Below are 23,171 nucleotides of genomic sequence, written 5' to 3'. Positions count from 1 at the left end.
TTGGGCCACCCGGTCTACAAACACTCCCTTCGCCCTTGCTTGTACAGAAAGCGGGGATTTCCTATTTTTTTAAAAATCTAATAAAAATATTATTAATATATTCGGGTCGGGTCGGGAATCCCGTCGGGTATATCTTATATTCCCGATCCCTTTCTCGACTCTGAGCGGGTCGAGAAAAATCCACCACTCGGGTCGGGAAAATTTCGGGTCGGGCCCGGGTCGGAAGTCGGGAAGGGTCGGGAATTTTCTGGTTTTTTCCAGCCCTAACCAAAAGACCAAAGATAACCAACAAAAACTTATAATATTGTGAGCATTTGGAAAATATCAGGGTTCTAAATACCGTCTTAGACAACTGTTTAAGTGTTAGGTGCCGGTCGATCGCTCTATAAAGGAGCTTGAAGGCCGACCGTACGACCGAAAAGGCGTTGGCGCCGGATGAAAATCTTGATCATTTAAGAACTGGATTAATTAATCTGTGGGCACTCATTCATAAAAGCATTGAATTTTCTTGGCTCGTTTCCAACTCACACATGTGACATTTAAAATCTGGTATTTCAAATTTTTTTAAAGAAAAAAAGAATGAGAAAAAATTATATATCTTTTTCAATTAAAAAAATACCAAAGTAATTTACTTTTTTTTTTTACTAATAATAATTATCGACCATAAAAAAACAAAATAAAAAATGTTAGTTACAATCGTATTGAAGCCGAAGCGTCTAATCCCCTTCTAGTTATCGAGATCGTAGGAAACTGCGTACTGCGCCGCCACCTATGGGTCTTCCCCAGGCGTCTCCTGCCCTCTCCCCCACCTCGGATCCCTGAATATGTTCATGTTTGGCGCCCAAAATGTCATCCCTTTCGCCTGCCCTTCGTTGTAAATCGTTCGAGCCTCTTTTCCCACCACGTGACCAATGCGGTACAAAAAACGAGAATCAAACGTGGCGGCGGAGAGGATGTGACCTGCGGGTAGCTGGTGGCGGGGCTGATTCTGCCATTGAACATTATACCATACCCGTAGCCGGAAACGCCTCCGACCACAACCCGTTAGCCGGAATTCCGAGCCTGAGAATGGCGGGAGCAGAGTTAACCAGCTGGGCAATCTTCTCGTCCAGAGTCAGCCGCGACACCAGGTCCCAAACTCTTTGATAGATGGGGAGTGTCGTCTGGCAACGACTCTCTTTGTGGATTTTAGCTTCCGCACGACAATGGCGGCTGAGAGGATTCGCTGAGCGTTGCCTCGAGGCAGAGATGATGGCGAAGATTGTTGCTGCAACTCCATGAAAGAGTTAACTGAAGTTTTTGGAAGTGTGAAAATTTAGTCAAAAAAACGTCATATTTAAAAAAACTAACGTTTATTTTGAAATATCCATTCTATCTTATTTTACTAAGTATTTTGGAGCTTGAGATAATGTGAATAATAATGTGAGCATTGATCGAAATAGCTATTAAAATATATTATGATTTTTAGTCTTTTTCATCAGAAAACATCCACATTTTCTTTCATTTCACATGTTTAAGCAGAATCGATCGAAATAGCTATCTTTATTCTCCGCTCTCTGTAAAATCCTTTACAAATTGCAAATAGTGGGTTAAGTTTGGTGGAGTAAATGAATTTTTTCATGTAAAATAATAAATAAAATCTTTGAATCCATTTCATACAATTTATTTTTCTTTTCTGTTTAAGTATATGTACCCTTCATTCAGCTGCTCTCATTGTCGTCAAAGATCCATAATTTAGTAAAAAATTATTTTCAATTAAATGATTTATTATTAATAAATTATTTGTGTTTGAGGTTAATTTATTTCTTTTTAGTAAATCATTTATAAATTTGTTTTTGCATGAGTTCAATTCTTAGTTTTGAATATTCTCTTTGATATAAATATTTTATGAGTGACGTTAAACTAACAATATTATTCCTTCTTCTTCTTAGGTGACCGACCGTTTTTCTCTTTGCTCCATTGAAATTTTCCATCAATCAATGGTCTAATTCACTAATCAAGGACCATTTAAACAACCATACATTTAACATTTATAATTAAAATGACAGAAGAAGAAGTTTGGGTAAGTTTATCGTTTTATATGATTTTTATAGATTTTTTACTTTTAGTTAGATTTGTGGAATTGAGTTTTTGCCTAAACTTTCTCACATATCTGTAACTGATAAATGAATAAACTATTTGTGTTTTTGTTGAAAAATTGTGTTCAACATTGTATTTGTTGTTTATGTTTGAAAAATATTTATATTTTTTATATCATTAATGTTTTTTTGAGTGTAGGTAAAATTGAAATCTCAGTTATTGAGAAAGAATCACTTTGAATGCAAGTAAAGTTTAACTCACATTTCAAAAGTGTATCAGAGACTATCAAGGAATGCCTCAATGATGCAGAGATGCAAAATATGATTGATGGAACTCAATTTGGTAATTTAATTAAGTATGTAAGATATTACAATTTATCCAGTCAGATTATATGGTTCTTGATGGCTAGACAGTCATGTAAGATTACTAGTGATAAGTTGTGGATGGTTGTGAATCAACGACCGTTGAGATTTTCGAAAATGAAGTATGCACTTATAACTGGGCTTGATTGTTCAGAATATTTTCCTGAATTTGGAGAGACGATGCAATTTCGGGATATACATTTTTGTGGAAATGAAAATGTATATATTGAGGAGATGGCAACAAAGCTAATGGAAATGAGAAAAACACCTGAACGCACTATAAATTTGGAAAAATTGAAATTAGCATGTTCGTACTTTGGTGCTGTTGTTCTTTGGCCCGTTCAACAAAAGACGGTTCCTCAAGTTGACAACATGCTTTTGAGTTTAGTGGAGGATTTGGATTTTTTTAACAAATATCCTTAGGGTACGATAGCTTATAACGAAGTTCTTAAAAGTATAAAGCGAGATTTAACTTCAATCAAATTGAAGAAAAAGAAGAAGAACGAAAAGATTGTCGAATATGGAGCGTTTACTTTGAACGGATTTGTTCATCCATTGCAAGTAAGATATTTATTTGTTTTGTGTTTATTTAGTTAATTTATTTAATATTAAGTTGGCTATAATTTTTTTTAATGCAGATTCTTGCATATGAATGTATTCCTAGCATTGCAAAGAAGTTTGCTAAGCAAAGAGATAGATATAACATGTTACTTCCGCGTATGTGTGGATGGATTTCAAATGATTGGCATGTTAAATCATCTCCAAAGTACAATGAAGTTGTTCAAGCATCACATGAGTGTTTAAATAGAGTGAGTATTTTACCAATAATTTATTTAATATTTCAAAGATATTTAATTGTAATTGAGTGTTGGAATTTTATAATTTGAGATATACAGATGGTTATTGGCGTGTTGACACCTACAGAGTTGGAACTAAAAGCCTCATACATCGCAAATGGTCAATTTTCTGATTCAGATCCTAATTTATAGCATGTTCTGTCATTGTTGTCGGAGAGACAAAATGTATACTGCTATGCAGATATCAGCCCCGAAAACGTTGATCAACCCTTAGAAGAGCAAAAATCTTTTGAAGATATGCAAAGCCAGAGAGCAGATACACATGACAAACAATCACCTTCACTTCGTCAAGAAAAAGATCGACCACACACCTCCACACATATTGATCCGAGTGCTTTTGTTGGAGAGGTTCCCGGTGTTCCAAATTATTTTGTCCAACTTCGAGATTATATAGATGAGAAGTTTAGAAAATTGCAAGCATACGTGGATGAAAGATTTACTAAGATTGAGGAGAAGCTTGAAGACGTATCTGTCCAGGTAAAAAAAACAGGAAAAAAATCCAGCAGAGACATCACGTCGACCAACTAGTATACTTCCAGAAGCAAAGAGATAAAAGATGTTTGATATCAAATGTGTTAATGAAGAAGTCTTTCCATCAGAAGGTAAGTCACATGCTTTAGTGGATAAGTCATGTCACCTGATCAAATATTTTAAGATATATATATATTTTTACATACAGGTTCTACATCTCCTCAAAATGGACACTCCATGATCCAACAAAGCAAACATATCTTGCACACTCCCCAACGATTCGTAGTTGATGAAGGAGCTTCCAATGCCCAGCCAGTTGGAGATGCAAACAATAATGATGATAAGAAAGCTTACAATAACATGTTATTAACCTATGTCAGGGTTAATAGGCAAATCAAGAAGTCATCGTACTTATCGTAGCCCTTCATGCAATTGTCAGAGATGCCCCCTGCATTAGTTAGCCATCAAATTGGATCATGTAGTGGCACATTTCAACCACTTCAAATAGCAGAGTCACCGAAGCTAACTATAGCTTTGAAGGAGCAAATTAAAACAATGAAAAGAACTCGTCAATGCCTAATGGCCGCCTACGATAAGAAATGGTTTAATGATTTGCTCTTGCCTAGGTCGTGGCTTGGATCTTCTGTGATTATATATGATTTCATCTATTTAATTAATATATATGTTCTTCATGTGTTTTGTGCTAATCATTAATCTTTTTCTTATTTATAGCACATTAACGAATGCACGAATGGGTTTTTGTTGCTTCAAAAAAGTATCATCATTTAGTGGCACAAGACATTGCTATAATGGGTGGTTATTTTAGTGGACTTTTGGGTGTTGTCCATTCCAAAGCTGAAAAGGGTATGCCTCATTGTCATTGGGAGGATTTGATTCGAATAGCTGAAGGATCAAGTAGAAAATGGAAATCATTGCCATGGAAAGAAACATCATTTATTATTGTGCCTTACCATGTCCCCAACCATTGGGTTGCTGTAAAAATCGATATAAATGCCATATATATCATAATTTATGATTGTGGAATCTGTTTAACCAAAGAAATTAACATGGAGTCGTATGTTCGTCCGCTACAAGTTCTAATTCCTCGATTATTGAATATTGTGGGCGTATTAACAACCGATACATGGAAGATTACACGACCGCCGTCATTCCCTCATAACATTGCTGGGTTTGTTTTACCAAATTCAATTTTATTTTATTTTACATTTATTCCATGATTAATTTTAATAATATTAATTTTGCAGAGGTGATTGTGGTGCATGGGTGATCAAGACCATCGAGGTGGAATTAGCGCGGCGCAATCCATATGAAATAAATGACAAGATAGTCGACTCATGTAGACCCTATTTAACAGCATGTACTTGGAATAAAGATTGGATTTTGTAGCGATACCATGGTGGTTGTTGGGATGTTTTGTAGCTTTTTTGATCATGTATAACTGCAAAAAAAAACTAATGATTTCTAGTGTTTCTACTAGATATTATGCAATTGTGTGTTTTTTTTTTGGATTCCATGGTTTAGTTATTTGTTTTACATTTTTATAGTGAGTCTTTAGGGCGAAATAAGCCAATGATGATTTAGGACGACCAAATGGCGACTGGAAGCGACCGAATGATGATTGAGTGATATAGCAAAAACAAAGTGAGCAAACTCGTGTTTTATATCTTATTTACTATATTATGGTACGTTTTTATGGGTAAGAAAGTACGAAATTAAACATAGTGTGAAATAAGGCAAAAATGACTGAGGGCGACCGAATGGCGACCGGGAGCGACCGAATGGCGACTGAGTTATATAGTAAAAAATAGTGAGCAAGTTCATGTTTTATATGCTACTTAATATATTATGATATATTTTTATGGATAAGAGATTATAAAATGAAAAATAGTGTGAAATAAGCTAAAAAGCGATTGAGGGAGACCGAATGACGATCGAGTGATATGATAAAAATAAAGTGAGAAAATTCGTGTTTTATATCCTATTTACTATATTATGGTACATTTTCATGGATAAGAAATTACAAAATTAAACGTAATGTGAAATAAGGCAAAAATGACTGAGGGCGACCGAATGGCGACTGGGAGCGACCGAATGGCGACTGAGTTATATAGTAAAAAATAGTGAGCAAGTTCATGTTTTATATGATACTTAATATATTATGATATATTTTTATGGATAAGAGATTATAAAATGAAAAATAGTGTGAAATAAGCTAAAAAGCGATTGAGGGCGACCGAATGACGATCGAGTGATATGGTAAAAATAAAGTGAGAAAATTCGTGTTTTATATCCTATTTACTATATTATGGTACATTTTCATGGATAAGAAATTACAAAATTAAACGTAATGTGAAATAAGGCAAAAATGACTGAGGGCGACCGAATGGCGACTGGGAGCGACCGAATGGCGACTGAGTTATATAGTAAAAAATAGTGAGCAAGTTCATGTTTTATATGATACTTAATATATTATGATATATTTTTATGGATAAGAGATTATAAAATGAAAAATAGTGTGAAATAAGCTAAAAAGCGATTGAGGGCGACAGAATGACGATTGAGTGATATGGTAAAAACAAAGTGAGCAAATTCGTGTTTTATATCCTTTTTACTATATTATGGTACGTTTTCATGGATAAGAAATTACGAAATTAAACATAGTGTGAAATAAGGCAAAAATCACTGAGGGCAACCGAATGGCGACTGGGGGCGACAGAATGACGACTGAGTTATATAGTAAAAAATAGTGAGCAAGTTCATCTTTTATATGCTACTTAATATATTATGATATATTTTTATGGATAAGAGATTATAAAATGAAAAATAGATTGAAATAAGCTAAAAACAATATTTTCTAGTACATCAAGTGGTTCTATTAGATCACTTATATATTACTCAGTCGCTCTTTGTATTATGATATTATTTTTATATTTTACACTATCACTCCACTATACTATACTAAAATAGAGTAGATAGACCCCAAACGTGAAGTTGCTCGTATTTTCTATTATAAGAATCATATATCACTCAATCACTCTTTGAATTATTTTACGCTACTTTTATATTTTATACTCACACGATTATAATATACTATAATATAGTAAATAGTCCACAAAACATTAATTTGATCACCTTTTATACATTGAATAGTACAAAATATCTTCGATTAATTCATACTAAATCACTAATGTTCAATTACATTTAAAAAAACATACAACCATCCACTTTCAAAAAACAATATTTTCTAGTACATCAAGTGGTTTTACGAGTACATTTCGTCTCATAATGTCCAACATCATTGCATAAGCTGCATTTCTTTTTTCGTTGTCGTCCAAACTCTCCAATAGATGGTCTTCTTCGTTTATTTGGTCGCCTCGTTTTGGCTTGAAGTTAGGAGGTAGCATTTCGAAATTAGAAATATAATCGGGAATCTTCCAATCTCTTGAATGAGGCACATGGTAAATGGTACCCGAGTAGGCTTGACGCCACATATGCACAAGGTAATAAGGTGATCATAACTTATAGATACCAAAATTTGCTAGATAACAAGCTGCTAATGCGTGTTTACATGGAATTTTATCACATTGAAACACACAACAACTGTAGGAGTAGGTGGAGAAATCAACTATTTCATATGTATCATCACCAACTACATGATATTCAAAATAATTCAACTGAGTTACCTTTAGACATTGTGATTGAGTAAACCTAGTTCGCAAAATCACCTCTATAGATGGAGTCAACTTCATTCTACATGAAGCTAACTCTGCTGTGCGGTGTTTGTTGAACCAAACTGAAACCATATTTTGAATTGCATTCAACAGTGCTATGATTGGTAACTCTCTTTCCTCAGACAATCTAGAATTTATCGACTCAGCCCCATTAGTTGTCATAATATCATATCGGTTACCTCGGCAGAAAGCTCTAGACCATTTATTTGGTGAACTGCTTTTCTCAATAAATGAAGCCACACTTGGGTATTGATTTTTCAACTTCTCATACAACATGTTAAAGTCGGACATTTTGCAAGCATATGTAGTTTGCATGAACAACTCAACCCCACCACCCTTTTTACCACAATGGGTAACGATATTTTGCGAAAGGTGCCATGTGCAATGTAGATGATGTGAGTGCTTGTACACAACAGCCACTGAGCTGATAATGGCAGCATGTATGTCAGAGATAATTACAAAATCAGGATCATCTGGAATCAGTTCATGCAATTTCTGCAAAAACCAAGTCCATGACATTTCATTCTCTGAGTCAACAACAGCCCATGCAATGGGGTATTGATGTAAATCTTCATCTTGTGCTGTTGCAAGAAGCAAAACACCTCTATATTTTCCCTTCAAAAAAGTCCCATCAATTGCTATAATTTTTCGCATCCTACGAAACCCAAAGATGCATACCCCATAAGCTAGGAACATGTATTTAAATCTTCCACTAGAGTTAGTCTCCAAATGAGTTATAGTAACTTTGTTCACTTGCTTAACAACAAATAAATAGGCTGGCAAAGTTCTGTAACTCTCTTCTGGATCTCCCCTCAAATGATTAAGAGCAAATTGCTTGCCCTTCCAAGCTTTGTAGTAGCTAACACCAAGCCTTTTATTTTGCATCATCGTCATTATTGTTTTTGGCAGAGGGATGATTTGTTGCCCTCTAAAATTTTTTAGCAATACATCTGCAACTACAATAGAACTTGCTTGTCGGTGCCTTCGTCTTCTGTCAGAAAGGTCAGATGTGTGTATGTTACAATAAATTCGAATTTCAAACTGAGTTGAATTAGCCTTTCGTGTTGCTCGCACTCTCCAACTGCATTTTTCTGTAATGCATCCCACCACATAAAGTGTCTTTGTCGACCTTTCAACATTCATTTCAAATGAAGCATTCAAAGGAATCTTAGTCAATTATTTCTTAAGTTCATTTTTACCGTTGAACTTTTGACCAACTGATAAATTCGATCCATCGGTGAATGAAAATGCACCATCACCATCGTTAATCGCCAACAAATTTTGTGTATTCGCTTCCACTAAATCAGAATGATAGAAATCAACATGTGGACTTTGTGTTCTTGGTATATCGAAGACATCATTTTGGTTCAAGTTTTTATTGGCATTAGCTTCTTCAACAAAGACTTCTTTTGTTGCTGCAGTCAATTCAAAACCATCTTGGATAAAAGTACAACCAAAATATTCATCATGAAGACCCTGATTAAAAGCATCCATATCCAAATCAATTTCCTTTCTTCCACATTCTACATTTACATCAAAATCACATTTTTTTTTCTATCTCTACATTAATATTATAATTCACAGCACTACCTTCCACATCTCCAAAATGCACATCACTATCATTAACTTTTTCTCTATCAACTCCAATATCACAAATCTCAATTACTTCCACATGCAAAACATGTCTAGTACGCGAATTACCAAATGATAGATATGTTCCCAAAGATCGTGAATTTCGTATATAGATTGGGCATGGTTTGCAAGAATCTACTTCTGGTAAATAACTCAATGTCAATTCAACATCTGATTTAGCCAGGCCAAGTGTCTCGTATATTTCATTCATGACACATTCTATGGTCAAATTACTACCATCAATGGAAATAGATGTCCATGCTTTAGATTCGGATAACCATGTATAAGTTTCTTGTTCATCATTCTTCCACTCTCCATTACAATTAATCAAAATCTGGATGATCGTCATTCCTATACAAAATAAGCAATAAAGATGTTATAAAAATTAAATGATTTAACATATAATCGGATGACATAACATATCAAAGTGGGCGACTGAAAACAGAATTGAGCGACCGAAAACAGAATTAGGCGACTGAAAACAGAATGTTTGTGCGACCGAACAATTAAGAATGAAATATATGAAAAATTATATTTACAATACATACATTCTAATAAAAACCAGTAAATCGATAAAAAAATTGAGATGATATTAGAACTTACACCTGATTTAAAATATTTGACAATGTTGAGAAAAATTGAAATTTTTTTTAGGAAAACAAAGTACTACAATATTTTCTTACTTAATGTAGAGGAAGAAAAAAAATTAAAGAGAAGACCAATGAGTGAAGGATGAAGAAAAGAAGAATCATTGTGAGACGGATGAGAAGAATGGAGGGAACAAGAACCCATTTCCTTTCTCCCCTTTCTGTTTTGTACGCTTCTTTTGTTTTTTAATTAATTAATTATTTTTTTTAAGTGGATGTTATTTATCAAATTTTGAATTCTAAAAGCTAATATTTAAAATTAAAATTTGCTTAGGGTTAGATTTTAGAGTGCCCCTTTTGAAGTGGGGGAAGTATAGATAAATAGGGGAATTTTGGTTTTTAACTTCCGTCAACTATTTAATTAAGAAAATGATCTTCTCATTTGAGATCATTTTCTTAATTAAATAGTTGACCGAGTTTATTTTACAAATTTTCTCATAAATTGGCGGGTGAGTCATAGTACAGATATATATATTTATATCATAAATGATTTATATTGAGATAGTTGTAACGGTAAATTGCGATAAAATTTCTCCGCTACTGTTTATATTAGAATTTTTTACTTATGTAATATAATTTATGGATTGATATCCGACAGCACATTAAAAATAATTTTAACTCTTTATCAAGCTAACTTTACAATTTTATTTTTTTATTACTAACATATTTATTAAATATAAATCTTCCATCCATTTACTCGAGCAATTCCAACGGCCTCTTCCCCAAGCTTGTCCATCTTCTCATCCATCGTATTCTTTTTTGGCATAAAAAAATGAAATTCAATGTCAAGATCAGCAGTGTAAGCTGGTTGACATCTTATTTTTTTATTGATTTCGAAAGACACAACTCAAAAATCAAATATACAGACGATTTGTGATGTGAAATTGTTGAACTATGAATTTGAGTTTATACTTATAGTCTGAGTGTGTTTTTCACGTATCGTGTCTTTTATATGTTTGATTATTTTGAATTTATGCTTCAAGTTTAACTATGTTTTTCAAATGGCATGCCTTCCAAATGTTTGATGATTTTCTTTAGTTGTCATAAGCAAATCTGACTATATAACTTTTATGGTTTTTATTGTTTTTTTTTTTTTTTTGCTTCTCAACTGATTTAAATTCTTCACAATTTTTTTGGTGACTTATCTCAGTGTGGGACTTGAGATAGTACTTCATTGCGGGATTTTATTGTAGCCGCAAATGATATTTTTGTTCATGTTCTCACCTTTTGAATTTGAGAAACTTTGTTCTTCAAGTGCCTCTACTTTTTTTGCCAAAGATGCAAATCTGGCTTGGAGATCATGCTCTTCTTTTAGGGTGTACATACATCCACCAGATGTGAGAGATTGAATCTTGTTTGATGGTTCAATTGTGCCTATAGTGTTTCAATTTTGAGCATTTTCAGCTAGTGACTCGAGATACTGAATTGCCTCAGTTGGATCTTTATCTTCAAATGTTCCATTATACATAAATTCAACCATTTGTATATTTTTATGTGTCAAACTTTTATAAAACCGATAAATGACTCTTCAAGTTTCAAAATCATGATGTGGACAAATATTAAGTAATTATTTATATATATCTCAATACTAATAAATAGTTTCCCCTTGTTTTATTTAGTTAATGTGATGATTTGCTTTCTGAAAGAATTTGTTTTATGAAATGGAAAAACTTTTTCAAAAAATGTTGTTGTAATTCATCCCAAGTTCTAATGGATCCTGATCTAATATTTTGTAGCCAAATTTTAGCTTCATATTTTAAAGAAAAAGGAAAAAAAGCTTAAGTCGAATAATGTTCATGCTACAATTTAAATCATTATATGAGTTGCACACTTCTTCAAACTCTTGTAAATGCATATATGGATTTTCAGAATCTTACCATGAAATTTGGTAAAATTTGAATAATGTCAAACTTAAAATTAAAATGAGATGAATTAGAGGGAAAAACTAGACATGAAAGTGCACTAGTTCGTGTAAGATTCATGTGATCTCTGAGTGTTCTTCGTCTATCAAGATCATGTTGGGATTGAATTTCATCATTATTTTCTTCATGTTCCAATTGGTCGGTTTGTTCATCCATGTTTTGTAATAATAGATGGTTGTTTCTATTGAGTTTACCACTAGGTGAACGTGATCAAATGCTCATGTAAATGCAAGAGAAAAAACACACCAAACAATAAAAATTCAAATAAAGAAAAATAAAAATTAAAACAAAATTAAATAGGCTTGAAAGTAAAATATTGTGAGAGCCCAATAACTCATTTGGGCCCAGCCCATCCCAGCCCATTTCATTTTATTATTTAACCCAACTCTTGTAATGTATTATGCGTACAACAATAGAAAGAAAAGTTTCTCCCTGCCTTGCACCTCGTCGCTTTTCTCTCCTCTTTCTGTAGCAGTAGTGCAGCGCCGCTAGCGGCCAGAGAAGTGGGGCGGTTGCAGCTAGCAATCTTCTTCCTCCAAACTATTAGCCTTTTTCCTGCCATGAATCGGAAGGTTACGAGCTCGATCGGCTTGTTTTCCATCACTTGTGCGTGTGAGCTTTGATCCCGTTTTAGGTAATATTTTGGCTTCGATTCTTGATTGTTCTTGGTGGATTAGTTTATATAAGTGAAGTATTAAGCTTTTCCCTGTTATCCAGCTTGTTTTCTGCCGTGAACAGTATTTCCGGAGACTTTTCCGGCGAGCCACCTCTACGAGATAACCGTTGTGTATGAAGCCTCGATTCTTGAGGTATTAAGCTTGAAATTCCAGATTTTGAATGGGTTTATAGGCTGCCAAGAATTCGATTTTTAACCGATCCAATTTAAATTATTTTAGTAAGTTGAAATAAAGTGTATTGAAGTATATAGTGAATTTATATTGTAGGTTATATCGTTGGATGAGTTCATCAGAAAGTCCTTAAAAATTATTGTGCTATTGTAAGTTGTAGTTGAGGTACGCTCAAACCTATATTATTATGACGCTTATATTGGAATGTAGGAATATTCAGTGGATGTTGTTTGCTATTATGTGCCTTGAATGTTTATTCTGATGCATTCATTCATTAATTGTATTGGCATAACATATTGAGCATTGACTCATTTGACGATTTTTGTTGACTCTGTTGAGATATATACCGAGTTATCAGAGGGACGAGTGGGTTTGGATTAGCCACATTCCCAGATTACAGCTAAGGACGAGCGACTTAGCTACTCGCATTCTCGATGCTACGTGCGTGGACGAGCGGCGATTTGATACTGCATTCCTGACATGGGTGGCCACTGTTACTGTTGATGATGCTATTCGTTTGGACTCCGTTTGGTATCCGTTAGTCCATTGTTACCATTCATGCATCGCATATCATTGCATTTACTTGGTATTATTACATGTCTTTTATATACGTAGTAATTCTACTGGTTTGTCGTATTGGGGTCGATCCCTGTTTTCTTTTACGTTGTGGTTGTTTTTTTATGGCATATCAGGTAATTCCAGGGGATTTGACGCGTCTGGTGGAGCATCAGCGAGTGGTATCCAATAGTCAGTCTGTTTGTGTCAGAGTTCCTATATATATATATATATATATATATTATACTGATTTGATACTTTTGTTAGGGATATGGCCTGTGTAGTTGTATTATGATGCTTTTATGTTATTTTGGATTTTGTTTGTGTTATGTTGTGTCTAGTCTTGGCCAGTGTGGCCGTAGGATATTAGTTTGTTTGATTGTGAACTTGGTGTTACTTTCGAGCGTATATTGTTGTTATTGTGTTTTGAAATTTTTCGGATGTCTTATTTACGGGGAGGTTAATGCCGAAATTTCTGTAGGCTCAAATGAACATTTTAAATTCGTTTTCGCTGTTTACTCTAATTAATCCTTATTGTTTGGTAATTAAGTGTTAATTAAGAGCACAGACCCTCACAAATATATTTCCCAACAAGGACGCAAAAACTTGCCACAACTTCGATTGTTCCACTCCCAATAATAGTTATCTACAAGTAGTATAATTCAGTAAGTCTTAATGTCATATACAGGGAGAAGTTAAGATAATTACAAATCCATTTTGATATTTTTTTATCTTTTACTTATTTTAACCTTAGATGATAATTTTTATATGTTTAAAATTTCAAATTAAATAGTCGAAATTAGAAGATTCACTCTTCATATTTAAAGAAAGTTAGAATAAATAAACATAATTGAGATCCACTTGATAAAATGGTTCTAACATATTAGATAATCATCATCATCATCATCATTCTTATTATTATTATTATTATTATTATTATTATTATTATTATTATTATTATTCATATATTATATACACAAAAAAATTATAACTGTTGTCAATTATTTATTGAACTATATATTTGTAAACACCAAATCAATATAACTACTTTAAATAGTTGGTAATACTAAACTAACATTTAAATGATACCAAGAATTCAATATTATGATAATATTCATATATAATAAATCTAGTTAACCATTTTAAATTGTTGGTAATATCAAACTAATATTTAAGTGGTACCAAGAATTTGGTGTAACATATAACATCAATAAATCAAAACTTCCACAGTAGGGTATAAAAATGTGTAATAAAAGAAAATATATAACATAAATAATAAATAAAGATTAAATAAGTTAATTGAATATTATTACCTTATTATCATATCAAGAGCTTCACATTTTCATCTCGACTTTGGAAGATTAGTTATTCATGATGGAAATGAAGCTTTGAAATACTTAGCATGATAATTTTATTAAGTAAAAAAATAAAAAGAGAAAAATATTAAATCAAAGTTTATTTAATAGAATTAGGGATGATTTATTTCATCACAATACACTCCTATTTATTGGTCAATTTAGGGAGACAAGAGAAAATAAAATATTATTTCGTACATATAATTGATGTAATTTTCTTTTTTTTCATGAATGACCCAAACATTTATTGCATTTTGCACTCTATTTTTGACAATCTTTCCATTGGATTTGATTCTTCCACTTAAAACAAATGTTGTTAATAATTGAAATTTCTGAATTGTGGTAAATTTTCATATTAGTTTACCAAGTATTTTGACACATATACTCAAGCTTGATAAAACAGTAATTTCATTGGCACCACTTTCATTTGTTGCTCAATTTGACCTTAATTGTGAAAATAACTTTATCTTATTATTTTCTTAAATATTGTGGATATTGGAATCAACTTTATACAAGTTTAAGAATCATCTCATTCTCATTTTTCTAGCCAACGTTATTCTTGTTACCGAACCATTAAAAATAATAAAAATTATACAATACATATTTTTTATACAAAAATTATTATAAAATTTAAATATTTAATTCAATTTAAATTATAAAATATTATACAAAACATTTAATAAATATAAATTTTTTATATCAATCAAGATGCAGTAGGAATTTGATGACACTAGGCCAGGAAAGTCTGATACCTCGGGCTCCGACTCTGACTCGGACTCTTCAGACCATACTATAGAAAGTGATGATGCTGAAGTAGATGAAGACTTGGAGGATGATAATGATGAAAATGGTAATGAGGATAGCAATGGTGTTGAAGATGATGATGGCATCACTCAGAAAACATTGACACTGAAGAGCTTGACTTTAGTTAGTCATTCTATAACAAATTTTACTCTAAATTCATGATCAGTGCAAAATTTTCACTTAATTTACTTAAGAATCCATTTTGAATTATGTTAGTTTCGAACGGAATTATGCGTTTTTGGTTTGGTTTGATTGTCATTACAAGAATGGAGAAAAAAGTGCACACGAAGCCTAGTGGACCAAGAAGCACACAGCCGCGCAGCACACCTTTAGACAGAGGCGCGCGCGGCCGCGCGACATCACGCGCAGCCGCGTGCACAGAAAATAAGCCGATTGACAAGAGGCGCGCGCGCGGCCGCGCCACTTCACCCGCAGCCGCGCGCGCACATTTGCAGCAAGATATCAAGAAGCGCGCGCGTGACCGCGCGAGTTCACGTTCAACCGCGCGCGCAGATACAAGCAACAGACCAGAGGCGTTCATTTTTCCTTGATTTTTCCATATACATGATTATAGTCGTTGGCGTTAACTTTTTGCATATACCTTAGTCGTTGGCGTTAATTTTTCCTTGATTTTTTATTTTCATTGCTATTTTGCTCGGGACTAGAAAAAGTTAAAGTTTGGGGGGTTTGATAAGTGCAAAATTTGCACTTAATTTACTTAAGAATCCATTTTGAATTATGTTAGTTTCGAATGGAATTATGCGTTCTTGGTTTGGTTTGATTGTCATTACAGGAATGGAGAAAAAAGTGCACACGAAGCCAAGTGGACCAAGAAGCACACAGCCGCGTAGCACACCTTCGGACAGCGCGCGCGCACATTTGCAGCAAGATATCTAGAAGCGTGCAAGCGACCGTGCGTGTAGATACAAGCAACAGACCAGAGGCGCGCGCGCGGCCGCGCGACTTCACGCGCAACCGCGCGCAGCGTCCAGAAATTATAAAATACGCGAGGCTAGGTCAGGAATGGAGGGACAGCCTCTTTTGGAGAGAAAACACACGAGAGACGCGGAGCACACGCGGGAAATCGCCCTGAAGCACGAAGACTGATCACGAAGACGAAGAACGACGAATCTTAGGACAGAGACGCCACTTCTGATTTGTCATCTATTCTTTTGATTCTTTATATTATTATGTTGCCATGTCTAAAACCTTGAACATGTCTTGTTTTTGCTTAGATTTTGTGATGAACTAATTTTCCATTCTAGAGGATGATGTAACTGTGGACATGATGATTTAACGTGGTTATTTATATGATTAAATTCCGTTTGATTTTATTGTATTTCTTAGTGTTTATTCGACTGTAATTTATTGGCCATAAATTGTGTGTTGTCTGATTAATTCTAAAACTCGGGAGAGGGACTGGGATTATAGATCATTAGAGACGCATCGTTGAATGTTTATATTGTTCGGAAGAGGTATAACTTTAGCGAGGCCTAGGTAAGAACATTGTTTGCATTTATCAATTAAATTTATATTCTTATTAGGAATGTTTGAATCGACATTTGATTGATACAGTTCATTCGTCACTTGGGAGAGGGGGAATAAAATAATTAAGTGTTCTTGGCCATTAAATAATAAGAACTCATGAATATAAATTCAACCAGGTATAATTATCGTGAAAACTTAGTGAAATCAGTCCTCTAGATATTTTCTCTCTTTGACATTTCTCATTTCGGTGATTAGATTAATTATTTACTTGCAATTAAGTTGTTTTAAACAAATCAACTCTTTATTGATTTTTCTAGATAAAATCGTGGCTATTTTAATTACAAGTAATGTTACATTCTCACATACACACTCCTCGTGGGAACGATACTTTACTTACATATATTAAAACTTGACAATTGTGTGCTTGCGAGCGAAAAATAAGCAACAAGTTTTTGGCGCCGTTGTCGGGGAGTGTCAAAATTTGAATTTATATCGTTATTGTTACCAATTAGTCTAGATTTTAATTTAGATCTTTTTATTTTATTTAATATTTATTGAGTTGTTCATTTTTCTGCTTGACAGTGCATGCAAAGATCGCAAAGCCCTGACTTGCTTATTTTTTATCCGGAGATCGAAAGAAGTGCGAGAAGATTAAGATAAGCGAGAAGAGAAGAGATCCAAGCAATGGCTGAACACAGAGAGAATGACTGACATAACCTGCCAGAGGCTATACCTATCAGAGATCACTTCCGACCAGTGATCAACACTCATTATTATGGCGTTGCTCGAGGGACCATCAACGCCAATAATTTCAAGTTGAAGCATGCTCTTATAAATATGGTTCAGCAGAACCAGTTTGCTGGAACCGCCACTGAAACGTCTGCTATTCGTTTCCTTAAAACATGCTAGGAAATTTTTTTTCTCCTTAATCTCCATAACTCCAAATATACATATATATAAATACTTTTAAATACCTTGACACCACTTTTAAAATAAGACAACCAACTAACATTTAAAAATCCAAAGGAGAATAGCTTGAATCATTAAATTGTTAAACGTTTTACCAAACCTAAAAACATTATTTGAAAAGTATAGCCCATACTATAACATCTCAAAAACCACTCATAAACATAATCAAAGTCATAAAAATATCTTTAACCTAACTTGAAATCATAAATAATAATTAGTGCGGAAAACTAGCGTCGGTCCTCGGGTCATGTGCAGCTTCAGTCCAGCAAAGTCAACCATCAAGGCCTTCATTAACATTATTATCATAATCACCTGCATCAATCACACCTAGTGAGTCTAAAGAGTCAACACATCATATTCTTGATTACAAGTACTACATATACAGATCGCATGTATCGTAAAAATACTTGTATTTAAAATATCATTTTTATCATGATGCATAAACTTTAAATAAAAACATTTTCATAATGATGCATCAACTTTAAACATAAACATTTTCACATAAACATAAACATATTCATATTCGTATCCATATTCATATCCACATACTCATATCATAATATTCATATTCATATCATCCTCAACATATTCATTTCATCATCAACATATACGTATTCTTTTTTCCTTTCGTTGAATTCAGATCGTTAATTGTGACTTTCGTGTTCATCTACGTCTACGTTTTGGGCGATGGATCCATCTACATGTAACCACAGTACTGGGCAGCGGGGATACCAGCAACACTCTCACCGATCAACAGGGCCTTGGCCTTACGTATTACCATATCATCGTATACATATACATTTCCGTATCCAAGGAAACACGATCGTCGGGCTCTTACTGGGACCATAACCCTCACTATATCTCCAACATATCATCGTATTAGTCACAATTACTTCGCTTCCTTCAACGTTTCGTATTCTCATCACTTTATAAAATTTAAACATGCATATAACGTTTTTCTTTTAAACCAAGAACGCAACATCTCTTTTAAATGTCCATAATTAAACCATAAAATCCATGAACATTTAAAAATCATAATTTAACATATAAAAATTCACAAACATTCAAAATAATCATATTAGCATATAAAACAGCATTCAGGGCACTTCCATGACGTTTACTAATTTTTTGGTGTAAAATTACCGTTTTACCTCTAGACGTAAAATTTCCCATTTTTGACATTTTTCTTAATTTCATTGACTCTAACATGTCCCAAATAATTATTTAAGCCTACATGAATTTTCTCGTATTTTTATTTAGCTTAAATCAAGGACTATTCAATTATTCTTTAAATATAACATATTACTGCGTTTTAATTCCGAATTAAACCAAACCTTAATATAAAATTCCCAAATTAAAAAAATTAGACTTTTAATAATTATTTGAGTTTAAATATAATTTTTCATAATTTTATTAAGAATAAAACTAGGCTTTAGATTTAATTCTTTAATTAACGTTTCGTGCGGCGATTAAATCCCGGATAAATTCAAAACTCGGTATTTTGATCCCAAATTTTAAACATAACATTTTTATGATTTATTCTACCCTTCCAAGTCATGAGCAACACTTGTGGACCCATGGATTCAATTTTAGCTTTATTATATTCGTTTTTGACACCTAGACGAACATACCGAGCCATCTCCCAAAATACTCGAGCCACGCTCGAGCCACCTCGAGGCAAATCATTGTCAACCCCCCTAGGGACCCTATTGACCAAGCCCAGCCCAAAGAGCCAGCAATGGCCCGCTCAAAAACTTGCTGGACAGAAGACCCATTTGCACGTGTGTGTACGTGTAGGGTATCCTAGTTGTATTAGGTTTCCCAGATGCCTTAGGACTCTACCAGCCCCTTAATCACTTGACCCCTCATAACCCTAACCTTCCCTGGACCACGCTCAGACCCAGCCTAGGCCAGCCCAGCCCCTTGAACTCGCGCTCGAAGCACTGCACCAGATTTCATGCTTGGCCGAGAATCACCCTTGACTTGCACTCTTGGTTTCTGTTGCTAGACACCCAACCATTGAGCTACCCCTTGAACCACTCCCCCAAGCACTCTTTTAGGACCCAACCACTTGACCTACCCTAGCCCAGAGCCCCCAGGCCGAGCCATCTCTCCACTGCACAAACTGCTGTACCTGCGCAGCTTCTCGGGTGATCTTGGGTGGAGTCCTAGCTTGCTAGGACTCCTCCCCAACCGTGACCCTTGAGTCCTAGCCTGGCTAGGACTCGATCCTTGACCCCTCATGACTCTAGCCCAGCCCTGGATGCAACCGAGCCAAGCTATGCACCATACATCATGAAACCCGATCACCTATGACCCAAACGTTCGAATTCGGTTCCAGCGTAATCGGTTCGTGTTTGCAGCGTGTGTGTGTTTTTAGGACTCTTGAAATTGTGTAAAAACAATCCTTGACCCTCCCCTAATCATGGCAACCCCTTTTTACATGAAAACAACAACTTTTGAATTATAAATCATGCCTTAAAAATTCATGTTCATGCAAAAATGAAAATAATTAAAAATGTCACTTATTTTCACACAAAACATGATTAAATATTTATTCTGGTGTGATAGATGTTTAAAGAAAATAAATATGCTTTGTCTTTGCATTTTAAACGCACGATTTTACGTTGACGAATCGAAGAACGACGTCCCGAAGACGATATCTTGAAGACCCTTGCAATTTTCGAACTTCACCCTTCAAAAATAATGTTTGTGCCATGTAATTGAGAGAAAATAAGAGTTTGAAGTGTGTAGGGGATTGAGGCGTGGGGTTGTCCATTGGTTATGGGGTAGATTAGTTTGAACCCAGCGATAAAAGAAGTTGTAAAAAATGAAGTACTGAAATTATGAAATGCTGGTGTGATTTATGCTATTTCCGACAGTAGTTGGGTGTCTCCTATGCAAGTTGTACCCATAAAGGGTGGAATAACTGTGGTTAGAAATGAAAATGATGAACTAATATCTACTCGTACTGTAAGTAGCTGGCGAGTATGTATTGACTACAGAAAGTTAAACAATGCCACACGTAAAGATCATTTCCCACTGCCTTTTATTGATCAAATGCTTGATAGGCTTGCTAGTTATTGTCATTATTATTTTTTAGATGGCTATTCAGGTTATAACAAAATTGCTATAGCGCCAGAAGACTACTTTCACGTGTCTCTATGGCACGTTTGCTTTTAGGAGAATGCCTTTTGGGCTATGCAATGCACCTGCTACTTTTCAGAGGTGCATGATGGCCACATTTGCAGACATGATGGAGGAAATAATGGAAGTCTTCATGGATGAATTTTCGGTATTTGGGTCTTCGTTTGATCATTGTTTACACAACCTATCCCTTGTGTTGCAGAGATGCCAGGAAAAGAACATAGTTCTTAACTTGGAGAAATGTCACTTTATGGTCCAAGAGGGTATTGTTCTTGGACATAAAGTGTCTTATAGGAGATTAGAGGTAGATAGAGCCAAGGTGGTTGCAATAGAAAAACTTCTCCCACCAAAGAACATCGGAGGAATAAGGAGCTTTCTAGGACGGGCAGGGTTTTATCGTAGATTTATTAAAGATTTTTCTAAGATCACTAAACCCCTATGTAATTTACTTGAAAAAGAGTCTACTTTTATCTTTAATGATGATTGTTTACAGGCATTTGAGAAGATCGAGAAGGCATTGGTGACTGCACCGGTGTACAATGGATGACGCACAGCAAAATTACACTAAAAATGAGAAAGAGATGCTTGAAGTAGTATTTTCCTTCGACAAATTCAGGCTCTACTTGATCGACACCAAGGTAGTTGTTTTTACTGATCATGCAGCTATTCGCTACCTATTTGCCAAAAAGGATGCAAAACCACGCTTGACAAGGTGGATTTTGCTACTACAAGAATTTGACTTCGATGTCAAAGATAAAAAGGGGAGTGAGAATCAAGTGGCTGACCACTTGTCGAGACTTGAGCTGGAAGAGAAGAAAGAAGAGAGAGCTATACAGGAAACATTTCTGGATGAACAACTCTTCGAGGTAAACTCTGTACTTCCTTGGTTTGCGGATATTGCGAATTTTTTGTCTTGTGGTACCCTTCTTCCAGATTTGAGCCATCATCAGAAAAAGAAGTTTTTCCATGATATCAAGTTCTTCTCGTGGGATGATCCATTTGTGTACAAAAGGTGTGCTGACCAAGTTATTAGGAGATGCGTGGATGGTGTCGAAGCACACCAAATTCTGGAGCAATATCATTCGTCACCGTATGGTGGACATTTTGGAGCATCACGAACAACAGCTAAGGTATTACAATCTGGTTTTATTGGCCTAGTTTGTTTAAAGATAGTTATACCTTAGTAAAATCATGTGATAGATGTCAGAGGTTAGGAAACATCTCTAGACGTCACGAACTACCACTGACAAATATTTTGGAAGGGAACTTTTTGACGTATGGGGCATAGATTTCATGGAACCCTTCCCTCTTTCTTTGGGTCATTCCTATATTTTATTAGCTGTGAACTATGTTTCGAAATGGGTGGAAGCAATCGCCACCAATACTAATGACGCTCGTGTTGTAGCTAAATTCGTGCATAAGAACATCTTCACCAGATTCGGAACACCGAGATCTATCATAAGTGACGAAGGTACGCATTTTTGCAATAAAATTTTCAACTCACTTTTGGCTAAATACAGTGTGAAGCTCAAGGTGGCACTAGCATATCATCCTCAGTCAAATGAACAAGCTGAAAAATATCCAACCGGGAGATTAAACAAATACTAGAGAAGATTGTCAACACAAACAGGAAGGATTGGGCCATTAAGTTAGATGATGCATTGTGGGCTTATCGTATTGCATTCAAGACACCTATTGGGATTTCTCCCTATAGGCTGGTTTTTGGAAAAGCATGTCACTTGCCATTGGAGTTGGAGCATAGAGCATTTTGGACAGTGAAAAAATTAAACTTTGATTTGCAAGCCTCGGGGGATATTAAAAAATTACAGTTGAGTGAGATGTATGAGTTTCGAAATTACTCCTATGAGAATGCCAAGATCTACAAAGAGCAAACCAAAAAGTGGCATGACAAGATCATTGTGCAACGGGAATTTGAACCGAGACAACAGGTGTTGCTCTTCAATTCTCGTCTTAGACTGTTCCTGGAAAGTTGAAATCAAGATGGTCAGGACGGTTCATAGTGGAGGCAGTGCACCCATATGGAGCAATCAACCTCAAATGTAATGATGGCAGAACATTTAAGGTGAGTGGCCAGCTAGTGAAACATTATTTTTGAAACGAGGTGCGGAACATGGACAATATCCCACTGGCCGAGTCTACTTAAAGTGAAACAGAGTCTGGCTGACGACATTAAACCAAGCGCTGAATGAGAGGCAACACATTTGTTTTTTTTATTTTTTTTAAAAAAAAAACAGAAGCATGCGCGCTGCAGCTCAGCATCTC

The 23,171-nt window shown here is 34.8% G+C and overlaps 1 protein-coding gene and 1 long non-coding RNA gene across 2 annotated transcripts; one reads left to right on the top strand and one right to left on the bottom strand.

The window, feature by feature from the left end:
- Positions 1 to 1,383: 1,383 nt before the first annotated feature.
- LOC140959196 (uncharacterized) lies at positions 1,384 to 4,430 on the top strand. Its single transcript, XR_012171945.1, has 6 exons — positions 1,384 to 1,422; positions 1,522 to 1,621; positions 2,359 to 3,002; positions 3,080 to 3,250; positions 3,338 to 3,900; positions 3,978 to 4,430. It is a non-coding gene; the product is annotated as an uncharacterized lncRNA (long non-coding RNA).
- Positions 4,431 to 7,017: 2,587 nt separating this feature from the next.
- Positions 7,018 to 8,415, bottom strand: LOC140991715 (uncharacterized). Its single transcript, XM_073461837.1, has 2 exons — positions 7,701 to 8,415; positions 7,018 to 7,268 (listed from the first exon to the last, which is right to left on the bottom strand). The coding sequence occupies exons 1-2, from the start codon at positions 8,413 to 8,415 to the stop codon at positions 7,018 to 7,020; spliced, it is 966 nt and encodes a 321-aa protein (XP_073317938.1).
- Positions 8,416 to 23,171: the final 14,756 nt, after the last annotated feature.

The sequence above is a fragment of the Primulina huaijiensis genome, chromosome 2 (assembly GCF_012295235.1).
Source record: "Primulina huaijiensis isolate GDHJ02 chromosome 2, ASM1229523v2, whole genome shotgun sequence".
In the NCBI taxonomy this organism is placed as follows: Eukaryota; Viridiplantae; Streptophyta; class Magnoliopsida; order Lamiales; family Gesneriaceae; genus Primulina; species Primulina huaijiensis.
The sequence above is the reverse complement of the archived record's forward strand: the minus strand, read 5'-3'. Positions and strand labels throughout refer to the sequence as shown.

Coding starts and splice junctions, on each gene's coding strand:
- LOC140991715 (XM_073461837.1), bottom strand. CDS start 8,415: ATGACGATGATGCAAAATAAAAGGCTTGGTGTTAGCTACTACAAAGCT. Junction 7,269..7,700: donor GTCTAGAGCTTTCTGCCGAG/GTAACCGATATG, acceptor TGTGGCGTCAAG/CCTACTCGGGTACCATTTAC.